Raw genomic sequence first — 15,381 nt, forward strand, 5'->3', positions numbered from 1 at the left:
TCTCTGCAGCTCATGAATGAGAATGTAACTCGAAGAGCTGCATTCCTTTGATGTTGATATACATTGACAATACACTAAAGTCAAGTTATGACAGTGCATCGAGACACAACAAGAGCAAGATTATATAAATCATAAACCAGAGAAAAGTTTCACTTTTGGATCAGGGTTCAGAATACAGTGTTGCGAAAGGAAGATTGCCTCTCATACTCATGTAAGTTAATGAGTTTATTTACTGATTACTTGATTCATTGCTGCTCTTTTCAACAGAATATGATTAAGTAACACCCAGCTCTTCTTTTTTAACATATAATGTAGAGATAACTGGAATCATATTACACTTGTCAAAACAAATTTGTTGTGTAGGGTAGCAGTATTTTAATAATGATATCATCATATAATATATCATAAAACAAGTGACTTAACAAAACAATATTGTTCCTAGTTTAATTATCATAATAAACAGATTTTATTTTATACAGCATATCTATTGTCAAATTGTGTAACTGTATGTTGTTTGATCCATTGTTTGAGTTCATTTTAGATGCATAATTATTAGAAGAGCTTTCAGTAAATTAAATTAAGAGTTTTTTTTCATAACTACAGATATCAAAATCTGTCTTATTTTTCAATTAAAAAGCATAAAACACTGGTGAATAGCTTTAAAATCGGAACATTAACATAAAACAAGAACAGAAATAGCAGAATAACCATTATGCCATGACTGCCCCCATGTAGTATTTGTTTTGTTATGTTGCTGCCTTATGTTAAACTGCTTTAAATTACTTTTTTCACATCAGTCTATCTTCGGATCAGGGCTTTTTTTTTTGCCTAAAGACCCTGATAGTAGTGCATTTACAGTACTAAAAGGTATTTACTGTAATTTCATTTACAGTATTTTTACTGTAATTTCATTTACAGTGTTTTTACTGTATCTTCAATTACAGTATTTTTACTGTATTTTCAATTACAGTATCAGTACTATAGAGTTTATTTTCATTTATTTTAAACATTTTTTACCTGTAAAAACAATCCAATTAACCTACAGCACTGTAATTCAAGATTTTTACCACCCCAACCCCATAAAAATCACAATAACTCATAAGCATTAGTTCTGATAATATTCTTTTTAATTGTTGAACATTTTCTTTTTAAAAGTACAGAGACTTTGTATCATGGCAAACATACACACACTGAAAAGCAAAAATAAGTAAGTACACTACCAGTCATAAGTTTTTGAACACTAAGATTTTTTTAAAGAATTCTCTTCTGCTTACCAAGCCTGCATTAATTTGATCCAAATTTAATTTATTCCTTTGATCAAAGCTGAATTTTCAGCATCATTACTCGTCTTCAGTATCACATGATCCTTCAGAAATCATTCTAGTATGCTGATAAACATTTTATTTAATTTTTAGATTTTTCAGGATTCTTTGATGAATAGAAAAATATTATTTAGCAAGGATGATTTAAATTGATCAGAAGTGATAATAAAGACATTCATAATGTTACAAACTATTTCTATTTCAGATAAATGCTGTTTATCTGAACTTTCTATTCATCAAAGAAACCTGAAAAAAATGTACTCCACTGTTTTTAGCATTATAATAATTTCAGCAACATCATAATAATAGTTTTTGAGCAGAAAATCAAATTATTAGAATGATTTCTGAAGGATCATGTGACTGCAGTAATGATGCTAAAAATTAAGCTTTGATCACAGCAATAAATTACATTTTAAAATATATTCAAAAAGAAAACAGTTATTTTAAATAATAAAAATGGTTCAAAAGTGTATTGTTTTTGCTGTACTTTGGATCAAATGAATGCAGGCTTAGTGAGCAGAAGAGACCTTCTTTAAAAACATTTAAAATCTTACTGTTCAAAAGCTTTGTCTGGTAGTGTAAATAAAATAAAATCATACAGTAAAAATGTGTTTGTGTTGTGTTAAATTTGAGTAATTTTGAGTCAAAGTTGACACGCTCTCTGATGAGAAACGGCAGAATGGGATTCAGGCTGATGCTTGCTGTTTGCACCCTCTTTCCAGAAGTCCATCTGATCTGTGACTGTCAATGCATTTGCTGCCACAAAGGTTGACTGTCTGAACGAACCTGCAAGCACAAGAAAAACAGTGTTTAAAGAATTTGCCTCAACTGTCAAACTTGGTGCTGTATGCATTAAAAAAAAAAAATTATATACTACATACGAACGCAGTAGTAAGAAAAAAAACTGAAGAAACTTTTTCTTGAAATTTTTTATAAAGAATTTTATGAATGGGTCAGTAAGTCACTGATTCTAGGTGTTTAAAAAAGGTAAATTCATTCAGTAATGAAACACTGCTGTGTGCAGAGATGCACAACATGGCTTTGTTAAGAACCATTTTTACTAAATGGAGCAAAAAGACAATATTTTCTTCTTGATTTAAATCACTTAATATTACATTCTTGTTTATTGAATTTTGTGGCCCTGACACTTAGTAAAGTCTGTCACAGACCATGCTAAATGCTAACTAATCTGTTCATATAAACATTCTAAACAGGTGTGTGTTTCCTAGAAAGTCTGTGCATATAATAGGCCTACTATGATTAAAAATCTATATTTGTTGTTTTACAGTAACAATCTAAATTGACAGACAGTAAGATTGCTATTATGAATTTAAAGGTTACAGTAAGTTAAAGATACCTGAAGCAGCTGCATTTTGCTGTTTAAATGCTGGTTTAATAGAAATAATTTTAATGCACATGCAAACTCAATCTTGATGGTAATAAAAAACATTCCCAGGAAATAAATACCTTACAAATGTGTACTTTAAATACAATATAACTTGCTTAGGATAAAAGCATCTGAAAAATGCATGAATGTAAATGCAATGTAAAACAAAATATGTTTTAGGTTACCTTATTCTGCATGTCTGTAAAATGGACAGCTGGCTGTATGATGATTCTGCATCTGATGGTCAGCATCCAGTTAGTGCTTGGAGAAATCTCCTGTAACAGACAGTGTCACAACACCCTTTTAGTGTTACTATAGTTTATGATCAGAAAAGACAACTACTGTACAGTAATACAATTTACATTTTTAATAAAATAAACATTTATAATATTTATTAGCAAAACTTGCTATATTAATATATTGCTAGCCCGTTACTCTCTTTAAAATGTTAACCCGTTCTGTGAGTTAGTGGAGAACAGCAGCAGCCTGTGGCTAATTTAGTAACGTTAACATTAGTTAAGTTGACGAAAGCAAAAGCTTAACGTTACCTGTTTTTTGCACTGCGACGACGGCAATCACCAGAAAAGGCTCCAATACACCTCTGATGCAGACGACATGACCACGAGACCACAAACTTGAAAATAAAACACAAAAGCAGCACTTAACCGTGGTGTTTCAGCTTTACCTCAGTGTTTCATGTTAGCGCGCTGTTTATGTCACGTCTGTCACTGAATTTAGGGACCGTCTATAAAGTTACATACGACATTGATACACACATTTCTTACTTAAACATCATTTGAAGAGAATTACCTTGCCAGCTATAAAGAAGCAGCGTTGAAAAGATATTATGCTGCTCTGTGACTAACGTTGAGTTTGTCAACTTCGGCTTATGGACATTATTAGCTTACCAGTTCATGTTATCGTCGATACTATGGCAGTCATTCACAAGAAGAAGATCCAAAATACACCTCCGACGTTACAGACGACATCCAGACCAGAAACTTGAAAATAACAAGCAAAAGAAGGGCTTGAAAATACTATTTAAAATCTCCACAGAAAAAGCGGCGTTGCTTAACGCACTTTACGTTACCTCAGTATTTCACCTCAGTTCGCCGTTAAGCTAGAGTAACGTTAAGGGCTCGTCAGACGAGCTAACTTGCATTAAAGGGCAGCACAATATACAAACGCGTTTCTCGGTTTCACTAAAGTTTATTTCGACTAATATATGTCACCTTAAGTTACTCACCAGTCCATGTTTTCACCGTTATGGCGGCGCCCCGGCTGTCAGTCAGAAAAAAAGGCTACCGACATGCAAAACACGATGAATATTGTTAGTTTGCTGTTAACAAGTGAAAACATCTTAAAATTGTTCAGTTTTTCATAAAACAGAAATAATATACTAACCTTTTTGTCAAGTTATTGGTGCAACATTTCTCCTTTTGTCCTTTTTACCGCCACTTCCTCTCAGCCCGAGAGAAAAAAAAATCGCCCTTGCCATTGGTCAATTTTTCGCGGGCAAGTTCACTACTGTAAATTTACAGTAGTTTACTGTAAACGGATTCACAGTAGTGGATAATTACAGTAGTGATCATATATTTTCCCATAATCCTTTGCAGTTTACAGTAAAATACTGTATATACATTTTACAGTATCTTACTGTAGATATTACAGTAAAATACTGTTCAAATTACAAAAATCGGTTACAGTGTACGTATAAACTAAATATTTACGGAAGGGTCTGGGGCCGGTTGCACCAGCTGTGCGTAAGTTACAACTTAGCCTAGTTGCGACGTAAATGGACACTAACAATTTACGCACGACTAAATATTTTTGCGTTGCACCATTAAACTTAGTTTCAACGTAACTCTACGTATAAACTAAATATTTACGGAAGGGTCTGGGGCCGGTTGCACCAGCTGTGCGTAAGTTACAACTTAGCCTAGTTGCGACGTAAATGGACACTAAGTTACAACTTACGCACTACTAAATATTTTTGCGTTTGCACCATTAAACTTAGTTTCAACGTAACTCTACGTATAAACTAAATATTTACGGAAGCGTCTGGTCAGGAATAGCGGTTGGAATAAAATAGCAGACTGAGTGAACTGCATCAATATGCTCTTTTTTAACCGACAACCTTCAATCATTTATGATGACATATATGATGCTGCTGAAATTTACACTCACATACATATTAAGAGAGTGAACAATATGTGAATAAACGTACTCGTTTTTTTTTGCGCGTCTTTAACACCCCATCTACAGTGCGACTCTATGCACTTTGTGTTGCGCATGTGAGATAAAATAATAAATAAATGGCATTTCTTTTTCTTTTTTTTTTATTGATCCTTATTTATTTGAATTAGTCTCTGAATGTTAATTACAAATGTGACGCTGGACAAAAAAAGCTTACATATAAACTAATGTTATTATTGTTTCGTTTTTAATGGAAACTTGTTTTTATCGTTACTATATGAGAGGGGAAAGAAGTTAGAATGAAGGATAAATTACAAATCATAGTTCTGCTCGTGTATTTTGAAGGTTTCTATTGGATGATTTATTGTAAGCGTCATATTATGCGACTACGCATTACTTTACGGAGAGCTTGCGAACTACTGGCTAAGTCCTGCCTTACGAACAACTGGTGCAACCAAATAATGTATAGATTTAGTTACAAACTAGCTAGTAGTTACCAGCCTCTAGTGTGGACTTTACGTTCCAATTTAAGTAAGAACTTACGAATGGCTGGTGCAACCCTACCCTGGTAATCCTGTTGTTGTCAGTTTAGAACTGTAGCTTACATTTAACTGCAGTAAATTATTTTTATTTCTATAAAAATGTAAAATGACAGTGAAGGTGCTGGAGCGGTTGTCAAGTAATGTAATCAGCATATAAACAAACACTACCCCAAATGGAAAAAATGTGCACTTCATGTACTTAAATAATACTTACTCTATTTTCACACACTAATTTTGTACTTAATATACTAAAAATTATTTTGTACTTCTTAAGATAATCTTAAGAACATCTATCGTGTTTTTAATTTTGCTATTTTGAGACACTAAATGTGCTGGCTAAAATGTGCTATTATCTCTGTATTAAAATAATGTATGAAGTTACCATTTGCAGTAGTACACTGTGCTAGTGTATGTATGAGTGTGTGCCATTGGAGTACACTCATACATTCGTTATACTGATTCAAATAAGTAATCAATAATAATTATTATTATACCACTGGGCGCCAAGGCTTACATGCTCTCGCATATGAATGAACAGGCAACATCTGCTCTCAAGGTACTTTGATGTAATACACCAAACAATCTGAACAGCCCTGCTTCAAGTCGAACACAGAGGCCAGTTTTTATTTTATTTTTATCGCACTTCTTCTCCTTCTCTCACTTGCAGCAAACCGTTGGAGGGGTGTGGTTAGGGATATTCTGCCCACGAGTTGCCACGTGCTTTGATCTTGCCGCTACGTGGTTTGTGAAGCTTTTAGTAGTTACAAACAATAGGGCTGTTTAATTACGAAATTTTGGAATCGAGTCTGATTCGGATTCCTGGTTCTGGAATTGATTTAGATTCCAAACGATTTCTCACTCTTGTTTTCGTTTTTTTTGTTTGCTTGTTTTGAGATTGGAGGAACCTAAATTGGCTATGATTGCAAGATACAGGGGCGGACTTTGCCATTAGGCAAAGGTAGGCAGTTGCCTTGGGGCCCCGAGCTGCAAGGGGGCCCCCTCAAAAAAATTTGGTCGAGGTGATTTTTTTTTTTTACTTTATGGCAAATGTCAAAGATTCTCTGAAAAGTCATCAGAATACTATAGAATATATTTTATGGAAACTGGCGTCTCCCTCGAACACCACACTGTTGGACTATTCCATTATTTCACGTCGCATCTGCTGCAGAACTGCGGAAGTGATTGAAGAAATATTCTATATTTCGTGCTACAGCGTACATTCTGTCACATACTGTACAACGCAGCATACATCCACATCAAATGATAACTCAGCGGCAGAGTTCCACTCACGCAAGGGCGTAATTTCCATTGAGGATGCACTTTTCAAAATCCCGTTTGTGTCCTCAAATGGCTTTGTTAAAGTAATCTCTTGTATTATAACATGCTCAGCGCCGTCGAGAGTTTCGCGCGATTGTTAAAACCAAAAGTAAAACGCGCACGCACATTCAAAAGCAATTTTAATACCTCAAGTTTAGAGAGTGACTTCCCAATGCGCGCAAATTAGGCTACATAAAATATCTAGGCTGTTATTAGCATGTGAGCAGATAATAAGATGATAATGTTGTCTATAGCTCTGTATCATGCTTGAAAAATTCGGTCTCTATTTGCAATTTGAATATTAACAGAGTAGCCTACTTTGATTATGGCTGCATTTGTCAACACCACTAAGAATGAACTGTGTCGTTTATTTTTTGTCATTTCTACTGTAGATTGTTTAAAAATACAGTGGCTGCCTCTAATTTAAATGGCTCTAATAGAGAAATTAACCAGCTTGTTCATGTACTCATGTTTACATTCATTCTTGTCCCTTGCTTAAGGCGTAACATAAATATATTAAAAAAGGCTTTCAGAATTAGCCTATTTGCTTGTAAAACATCGACAATCAGAATCGGTCATGAATAATCAAGATCGGTGTATCGTGCATTACTAAAAACAAATTGGGTGCTCCTAAATTTTTTTTGGTGCTCCTAACTTTTTGAACGTGGGGGCACCAGTGCTACAAAGTAAAAAAGTTAATTTCAAGCCCTGTGCAGGTAACAGCACTTCCGTGTTCAATTTTGGCCATTATAGTAATGACGAAGACTGTAATACAGCATTTTACATTTATGTGTCCATATTGATCATTTACATGATTTATGGCGTGTGTTTCTTCTCGCTTTAGTAAAACAAGATAGAAGACTATAAACAACTTTTCCAATTTAGGCAGCAGCAAACAGATCTAGTTAGGAGATTCTGCTTGGAAACCAAGGTAAATAGAACAAATGGCAACTCTTCCTTGTGAATAGATAATAAATATTATTGCACAGGTAATATATTATGAGAATACGATTTTACAGTTTTACAAGGAGGAACAAAATATGTAGAGGGCCCCATGTCTGTGTTTGCCTTGGGCCCCAAAATGGCTAAATCCGCCCCTGGCAAGATAGTCTCATAATATGAAGCTTTATTTGTAAAAAATAAAAAATAAAAAATATTTTTTTTTATTAATGTGTACAATTCAAATACAAACTTTAGCGCCACATTTTAATAACTGAACACATAATGCTAGAGTTGATACATCAAATTGAAAAAAAAAAAAAAAAAAAAAAAAAAAAAGGGAGAGGGTCTCATTCTAACAACAAAAACGAGTACAAATTATCTAGGAAAAATTATGATAAATCTCAGTAGCTCTGATTGATTTTAAATTGTAATTTTGTCTGCATTGCCCATGAAATTAGTCATAGCTCACAACTTAGCAGTGGAAATGCGTTGATTGCATGAAAAAAAACAAAAAAAAAAACAAGACAAGACATGAAGTGTCTAAAATACATGAGCACAGTTTAGCTGAATGACGTTTATTCCATATGCTTTACACACACACAAAAAAAATGTACACTTAAAATACATTAACAACAACTAAAACATTAACAACAACACTGCTATAGGAGCTTGTGGTTTATCTCAATCAGATGTGCTCTCGGTCACTGATCTGTGCTCTCAGCGTTTTCTTTCAGAATTATCATTGGCTGAAAGAAAGGTTTTAAAAATAGAATAAAAATAATAAAAAGCATTTAATGTAACCCTCCTGTTAACCTAAAATCCGCTAACACCTTTTTTCCACTGGGGTCAATTTAGCAATTTAATTTAGCAATCAGCAATTTAAAACCTCCAGAATATGATTTTTTTTTGCTAAAAGGTTAGTATCAGGTAATTGATGTCTTTGTTGACTACTTAACAACACTCTGAAACCCCCCCACTTCACTAACAAACACCTGTGACAAAATCTCACTGAAAGATAACCTTTGCGTAGAGGCCATTTTCAATTGAGAGAGCAATTCAGTTGACAGTGGTTCTCGCAATACTTCAGGTATGGTTGTGTTAGTTTTTATTTTTTTATTTTTATTATACTTAACATATAAAATTATAGTGCATATTATAAAATCATAGCATGTTATAGTGACCTCAACATCACCAAAAACAAATGTGTGTAAATTTTTTATATTTCTTATGTTTTATACAGCTAAAAGACCCTGGGGTCAAACTGACCCCAAAGAACACCGATGTGACAAAATGTGTACAGGGCATTGAACAAATAATATCATGTTAATTTTATGTTTACCAAGTTTTCCCCATTAAATTAGGAAAAGTCATTCAATCTGAAGAAAAAAAAAGTCAATTATATATGTACATACTTTAAACATTGAATGGGGTCAAATTGACCAAGGATAACAGTTAAGATAGAAATAAGATCAAGACCATAGCACATTATGATCTATTCTGTTGTGCATTGGTCTAAATTGTTGACAAGATAGGCTAAGACAGTTCTAGTGTAAAATAACTTCTAATTAATTTTTTTGAACTGGGTCATTAAAACGATCTAGCTTTTTGTGGAAACAAATCAGACTTCTAATCACTATTAGCAAGCAAGAGGCAAATTAATGAGTGCTTCTTAAATGGAAGGCTGCATCCTAAAACTCAGATGAGCTCAGCACAGACTTGTTTTTATTCATTATTATTTTCGTGAATCGACGCAATGATGTAGCAGCTGAGATATGCAGCCTCCCATTTGAGAGGTATCCATAGGTAAGCTTTGTTGAACTGAAAACGGCTCCAAATGAGGAGTTGAATCCCCTTAATGGGATCAATTCCAACCTTTGGAATCCATTTTCGATTCCCAACCCCTTGGAATTGAGAAATCAGTTTTTTTTAATTGATTCCCAACCCTACCAAACAACTCCTTGGCGTAAAATGCAGATCATATTTTTATAATATTAACAAACAAGAAATGCATAAGTATACAAAGTACATTTATTCTGGCAAACACAACATAAAGAAAGGACACTCTTGGTACAGAATAAAGGCATAATCATTGACAGCAAAAACATGTTTCTGTAAGAACAGTAAGAACAAGCAGTGCACAGTGATTCTATCTATCACGGCACAAAATGGTGTAATGCTTGTTTCACATTGCATGAGTGAGTGCAGCATAAAATGTGATTCTGCAAGACATAGCACTCACACTTCTGATGTGAAATTTATGGATAACATAAAAACATGCACTGCTGCTGACACACCGCTGACGCTTGTGGTGCAAGAGGTCTTAACAGTATTTTGCACCAGAAAGAAACAATAAAAGCAGTACAAATTTGGCTAAAAGTTTCAAGTTGCAATAAAGTCAGAAAACGAGATGAAGTGAATCTAATAAAAACCTTCAGTTTGCGACTGATCATTCTATAAGGAGCCTTGTGATCCATTTCTCCGCTTAAATATGAAATAGGCTATTGCAGGCGAAATTAATACAGACAGAGTAAAAACACAGATAAGTAATATGTGCCACCAGTCTAATTGTGTTTTGTGACCATGGTTTTCTTCTTGTTCTGTTGATTCTGGAAAAAAAAAAAAAAAAAAACATTACCACACTGAAAAACAGTAACAAAAAAAAAATATCATACTGTATACTAGGGTTGTAACGATATACCAGTATGACATCTACCGTGGTTTGAATGTGCACAGTTATCATACCATAAGCATACTGCATTTCTACGGTTTTAAAAAAAATGAATGAAAAAAACCCTCACCCATGCATATGCAACTTATTTTTGCTCACCTGCTTCACTCAGCATTCATGTGGCTGCTTACACATATGTGCAGCGGCAAAAATGACAGTGATTATATCTAATCTCCATCCCCAGCAGAGAAAAGTTTAAATCTGCAGTATGGGAATACTTTGGATTTAAAAAAAATAAATAAACGGAAGAGGGGTTGTCCTTGAGAACAGATCCAATTTGTAAAAAATTAATGCAAAGTGGCTGCAAAACCAGGCAATACATTCAACATGTTTGATCATATTTGCAGACACCATCCCTCCATGCAGATAAAAGTGTGTAGCATTTATTACAAGTAATGAGTTAAGGCCGTTTGATTTCCATAATGCAGAGGGAATCCCAGTGCAGTCGTGAGCAAGGAATTTACAGTAAAACGAGGATTTCATGTAAAACGTGCAATCCATTAAATAAAAATTCGATTTAACTTGAGGATATGACAGAAATATGAACTTAAATTTTAAAATAACAAAAATAATAATCTTTATAATAATTAAGTTATTTAAACATTATTTTTAAGGAATATCATTTGCTTATGTAAGTATACCTCTGTTGTGCAGCACCAAAAACAATAGTAGTTAATTAACTTTCTTTTGATAACATTTTGAATTAAATAAAAAAACATTAATTAAATGTTAAAGTGTTATATAAATATACATAAGGCTTCTTTAAATGAAATTAGTTTATTTATTGTTTTTTTTTTAGAAGGGACTTCAATACTTTCATTAAAATGGTTTCAAGTTTTTAGCAATAAAGGATTTGTTTACTCAAATAACTTGTTCTTATTCTTGTAAGAGTCATTGTTACTGATAAGAATCATTTAATATATACCGTGAAACCGTAATATTTTCTGAGATGATTATAATACCGTGACAATCTCATACCGTTACAACCCTACTGTATACAGAAGCATTGAGTCAGTCCTCGCTGCAGCCTGTAGCACGATGACCTCTTGGGGAATTCAGGTTTTTTTTTTTCATTTAACATTTTAAAAAGAAATTAACTATTTTTACCCACCTTTGATGATCAGTTGTACAGTCTCCCGTTCATTCGAGGGTGTGATATAGCAGATGAATGTTCCTGCATCAGCGTGAGTGAGATTGACGAGTTTGATGGAGAAGTTTCCTCTTATATACTCATCAGGGAAAGTTTGCGCTCTGTTCTTATACCGTAGGTGCTGTGACTCTAAAGAATCGGTACCTTTAATTAAATCATAAATAATCTCATTGTGTTTGTCTCTCCAAAACACATGAGTGTCTTGAAGTTTAAAATCACGTTCAGCTGAAGAACATGGCAGGACAACAGAACCACCAATAACAGCCTCTACTGTGAGCTGCAGGCACGCTGAAATGAAACAAACTTTAATTGTAAACACGCAATCTGACATTCATACATGTGGCATGAATTTATCTTTCAAATTTAGTTCAGATTCTCACCTTTGTTTATAAGCACTGCAAACACAATGATAAAACAGCATCTGCAGAAACACACACACAAAAAGTTATTTTAACTTCCTTAATCTTAGCCAGTACAGCTTGACATTGGCAACAGGCTTGTTTGAGATTTGCAGAACTGATCACCAGCGATCCTGCAAGTTAAAAAAGCTATCTGACTAGTTGTGACATCAATAGAGTGTTTTCACGTTGCGTCATCAAACCGGAAGTCAGCCTTTGTGATGGCACTGAACGTAAACAATGAACTACAGGTCCTTTTCAAAAAATTAGCATATTGTGATAAAGTTCATTATTTTCTGTAATGTACTGATAAACATTAGACTTTCATATATTTTAGATTCATTACACACATTTGAAAGTAGCTCAAGCCTTTTATTGTTTTAATATTGATGATTTTGGCATACAGCTCATGAAAACCCTAAATTCCTATCTCAAAAAATTAGCATATTTCATCCGACCAATAAAAGAAAAGTGTTTTTAATACAAAAAAAGTCAACCTTCAAATAATTATGTTCAGTTATGCACTCAATACTTGGTCGGGAATCCTTTTGCAGAAATGACTGCTTCAATGCGGCGTGGCATGGAGGCAATCAGCCTGTGGCACTGCTGAGGTGTTATGGAGGCCCAGGATGCTTCGATAGCGGCCTTAAGCTCATCCAGAGTGTTGGGTCTTGCGTCTCTCAACTTTCTCTTCACAATATCCCACAGATTCTCTATGGGGTTCAGGTCAGGAGAGTTGGCAGGCCAATTGAGCACAGTAATACCATGGTCAGTAAACCATTTACCAGTGGTTTTGGCACTGTGAGCAGGTGCCAGGTCGTGCTGAAAAATGAAATCTTCATCTCCATAAAGCTTTTCAGCAGATGGAAGCATGAAGTGCTCCAAAATCTCCTGATAGCCAGCTGCATTGACCCTGCCCTTGATAAAACACAGTGGACCAACACCAGCAGCTGACATGGCACATGGCAAAGTTGAGAGACGCAAGACCCAACACTCTGGATGAGCTTAAGGCCGCTATCGAAGCATCCTGGGCCTCCATAACACCTCAGCAGTGCCACAGGCTGATTGCCTCCATGCCACGCCGCATTGAAGCAGTCATTTCTGCAAAAGGATTCCCGACCAAGTATTGAGTGCATAACTGAACATAATTATTTGAAGGTTGACTTTTTTTTGTATTAAAAACACTTTTCTTTTATTGGTCGGATGAAATATGCTAATTTTTTGAGATAGGAATTTTGGGTTTTCATGAGCTGTATGCCAAAATCATCAATATTAAAACAATAAAAGGCTTGAACTACTTTCAAATGTGTGTAATGAATCTAAAATATATGAAACTCTAATGTTTATCAGTACATTACAGAAAATAATGAACTTTATCACAATATGCTAATTTTTTGAAAAGGACCTGTATAGTGCATGAGATTGGAGGAAAAAAAAATTAAAAACTAAAGTAATTCACTATGTCTGGATAAAAAAATCGAAGGAAGAATTGTCGGTTCATCAGTCTGTGACAAAGGAGGCAGATCGTACGGATATTTATCACCTATTACAGCAGGGCTTGATTATATGGACTGCCCACTTATGGTATTATATTTAGTCTGTAAAAGGCTGTTAACAGTGACCAGAAACGCTAAAGATGGACATAAAGCGGAGCAGGCAGATCAATCTCATTGTTCACATGTGGAAAGTTAAATTGAAATTCTCCTAGTATTCTAAATTCTTTCCAAAATCTTTCAAATAAACATTAAATGGGATTAAATGGGTTGTAAATGTTCATTAAATTGTCAACGTGCACACATTTACAACTAAATTAACAAATGCTTCTATAACTTACCTAATATTATAGGCATAATTATTATACTGTAGATGCTAAACTCTAAACAATGTTTAGCAGTAAATGTTGTTTATAAAGAAGCATATTTTACTAAATATTAAATATGTTGAATGCATTGTCTCGTCTCTGTCAATAAAATTACTATCAAATAATAAAAAACAACAGCACATGCACCACGACACAGACAATACAGCATGCTAATGCTAAAACAGATTTGGTAACCTTCAACTCGCTAATGGCTAATTAATCAACCTTGAAAGGGTGTTAGTTTGTTAATGCTAGCTTAAAATACACTATCGAAATAAACCAGGCCAAATACGCGCAGGCAAACTTTCACTTTGCACATATCGCGGCAGATCTGAAATATGTGGGATGTACGGCTCATTTTATGAAAACCGAATATCATGAAGACATTATGAACATACCCGATGATCATGTTGACCCGATATAATTAATTTAGTTTGTAACGTTACATAATTTGAGAAATACTACTTTTTTTTTTTTGAAAACACAAAGCATCCAACTCTAACCCTTCACTGTTTCCGGGTGGAAGTCGTCATATAGTGACGAGGTAACAAAACAAAACAAACAAAAAAACACCATAGCGGAAAAACCGAGATTAGCAAATATTATTATTTTTTATCTATTTGCTACAACAAAAGTAAAACATTTTGACAACGCTTTTTACGAACAGAGTGAAAAAAGAGAAAAGGGAAAAAAATATAAATTTACTGTCACTTGCCCAGCCTCTGTTTACCTCTGGCTAGCTGCTGCTGGTAGATGAAGGAACTACACCCGACGGCATGTTTCTACAAAAATACCCTTTCAAAAAATAGACATGATTTCTAAAGAAATAAAAAGTCCTAGAGCTCCTTAGAAATATTAGAAAAAAAAAAAAACAATTCGGTTTGTGAAACTTTTAGTAGTTACAAACAATAGGGCTGTTTAATTACGAAAATTTTGGAATCGAGTCTGATTCGGATTCCTGGTTCTGGAATTGATTCAGATTCCGAACGATTTCTCACTCTTGTTTTATTTTATTTTTTTATGAATTCTTGTTTTTTAGATTGGAGGAACCTAAATTCGCTATGAGTGCAAGATATAGCGATAGTCTCATAATATGAAGCTTTATTTGTAAAAAATTATGAATGTGTACAATTCAAATACAAACTTTAGTGGTACATTTCAATAACTGGAGACATATTGCTAGCGTTGATACATCAAATTGAAAAAAAAAAACAAAGAAAAGAAAATACAGTGAAACAGGGAAACAAAACAAAGCAAAAAGAAGAAGGGTGAGAGTTTCATTCTAACAACAAAAATGAGTACAAACAAGCAGCAATTATGGGGCCAAGCACTCAGAAGGGAAAATGAGGAGCTAAGGATGGCAGGAACAGCAGACCAACTGCAACAATGAGTAAAAGGAAGCCATTTTATGATGATTTTAGTCAACATGACAGAAAAATAAGGTGGAACGCCTACTGATATGATTTAATAGCTTACTACGTTTAACCAACAGCGGCGCTGTTATTAAATCGATGTGGTGTGTTCAGTGTGAGGTGGCA

General features: G+C 34.2%; 1 protein-coding gene across 1 annotated transcript; it reads right to left on the bottom strand.

Moving 5' to 3' along the window:
• Positions 1-9,720: 9,720 nt before the first annotated feature.
• Positions 9,721-14,361, bottom strand: LOC141339153 (ICOS ligand-like). Its single transcript, XM_073844786.1, has 4 exons — positions 14,242-14,361; positions 11,965-12,005; positions 11,546-11,872; positions 9,721-10,312 (listed from the first exon to the last, which is right to left on the bottom strand). Exons 1-4 carry the CDS (start codon positions 14,250-14,252, stop codon positions 10,158-10,160), a joined length of 534 nt encoding a protein of 177 aa, XP_073700887.1. The 5' UTR covers positions 14,253-14,361; the 3' UTR covers positions 9,721-10,157.
• Positions 14,362-15,381: the final 1,020 nt, after the last annotated feature.

Source organism: Garra rufa, chromosome 7 (genome assembly GCF_049309525.1).
Source record: "Garra rufa chromosome 7, GarRuf1.0, whole genome shotgun sequence".
NCBI lineage: Eukaryota > Metazoa > Chordata > Actinopteri > Cypriniformes > Cyprinidae > Garra > Garra rufa.

Excerpts from the sequence above, each read along its gene's own strand:
- LOC141339153 (XM_073844786.1), bottom strand. Across the intron at positions 11,873-11,964 it reads TGCAGTGCTTATAAACAAAG|CGTGCCTGCAGCTCACAGTA; the intron begins GTGAGAATCTGA and ends GTTTCATTTCAG. Across the intron at positions 10,313-11,545 it reads TGTACAACTGATCATCAAAG|AATCAACAGAACAAGAAGAA; the intron begins GTGGGTAAAAAT and ends TTTTTTTTCCAG.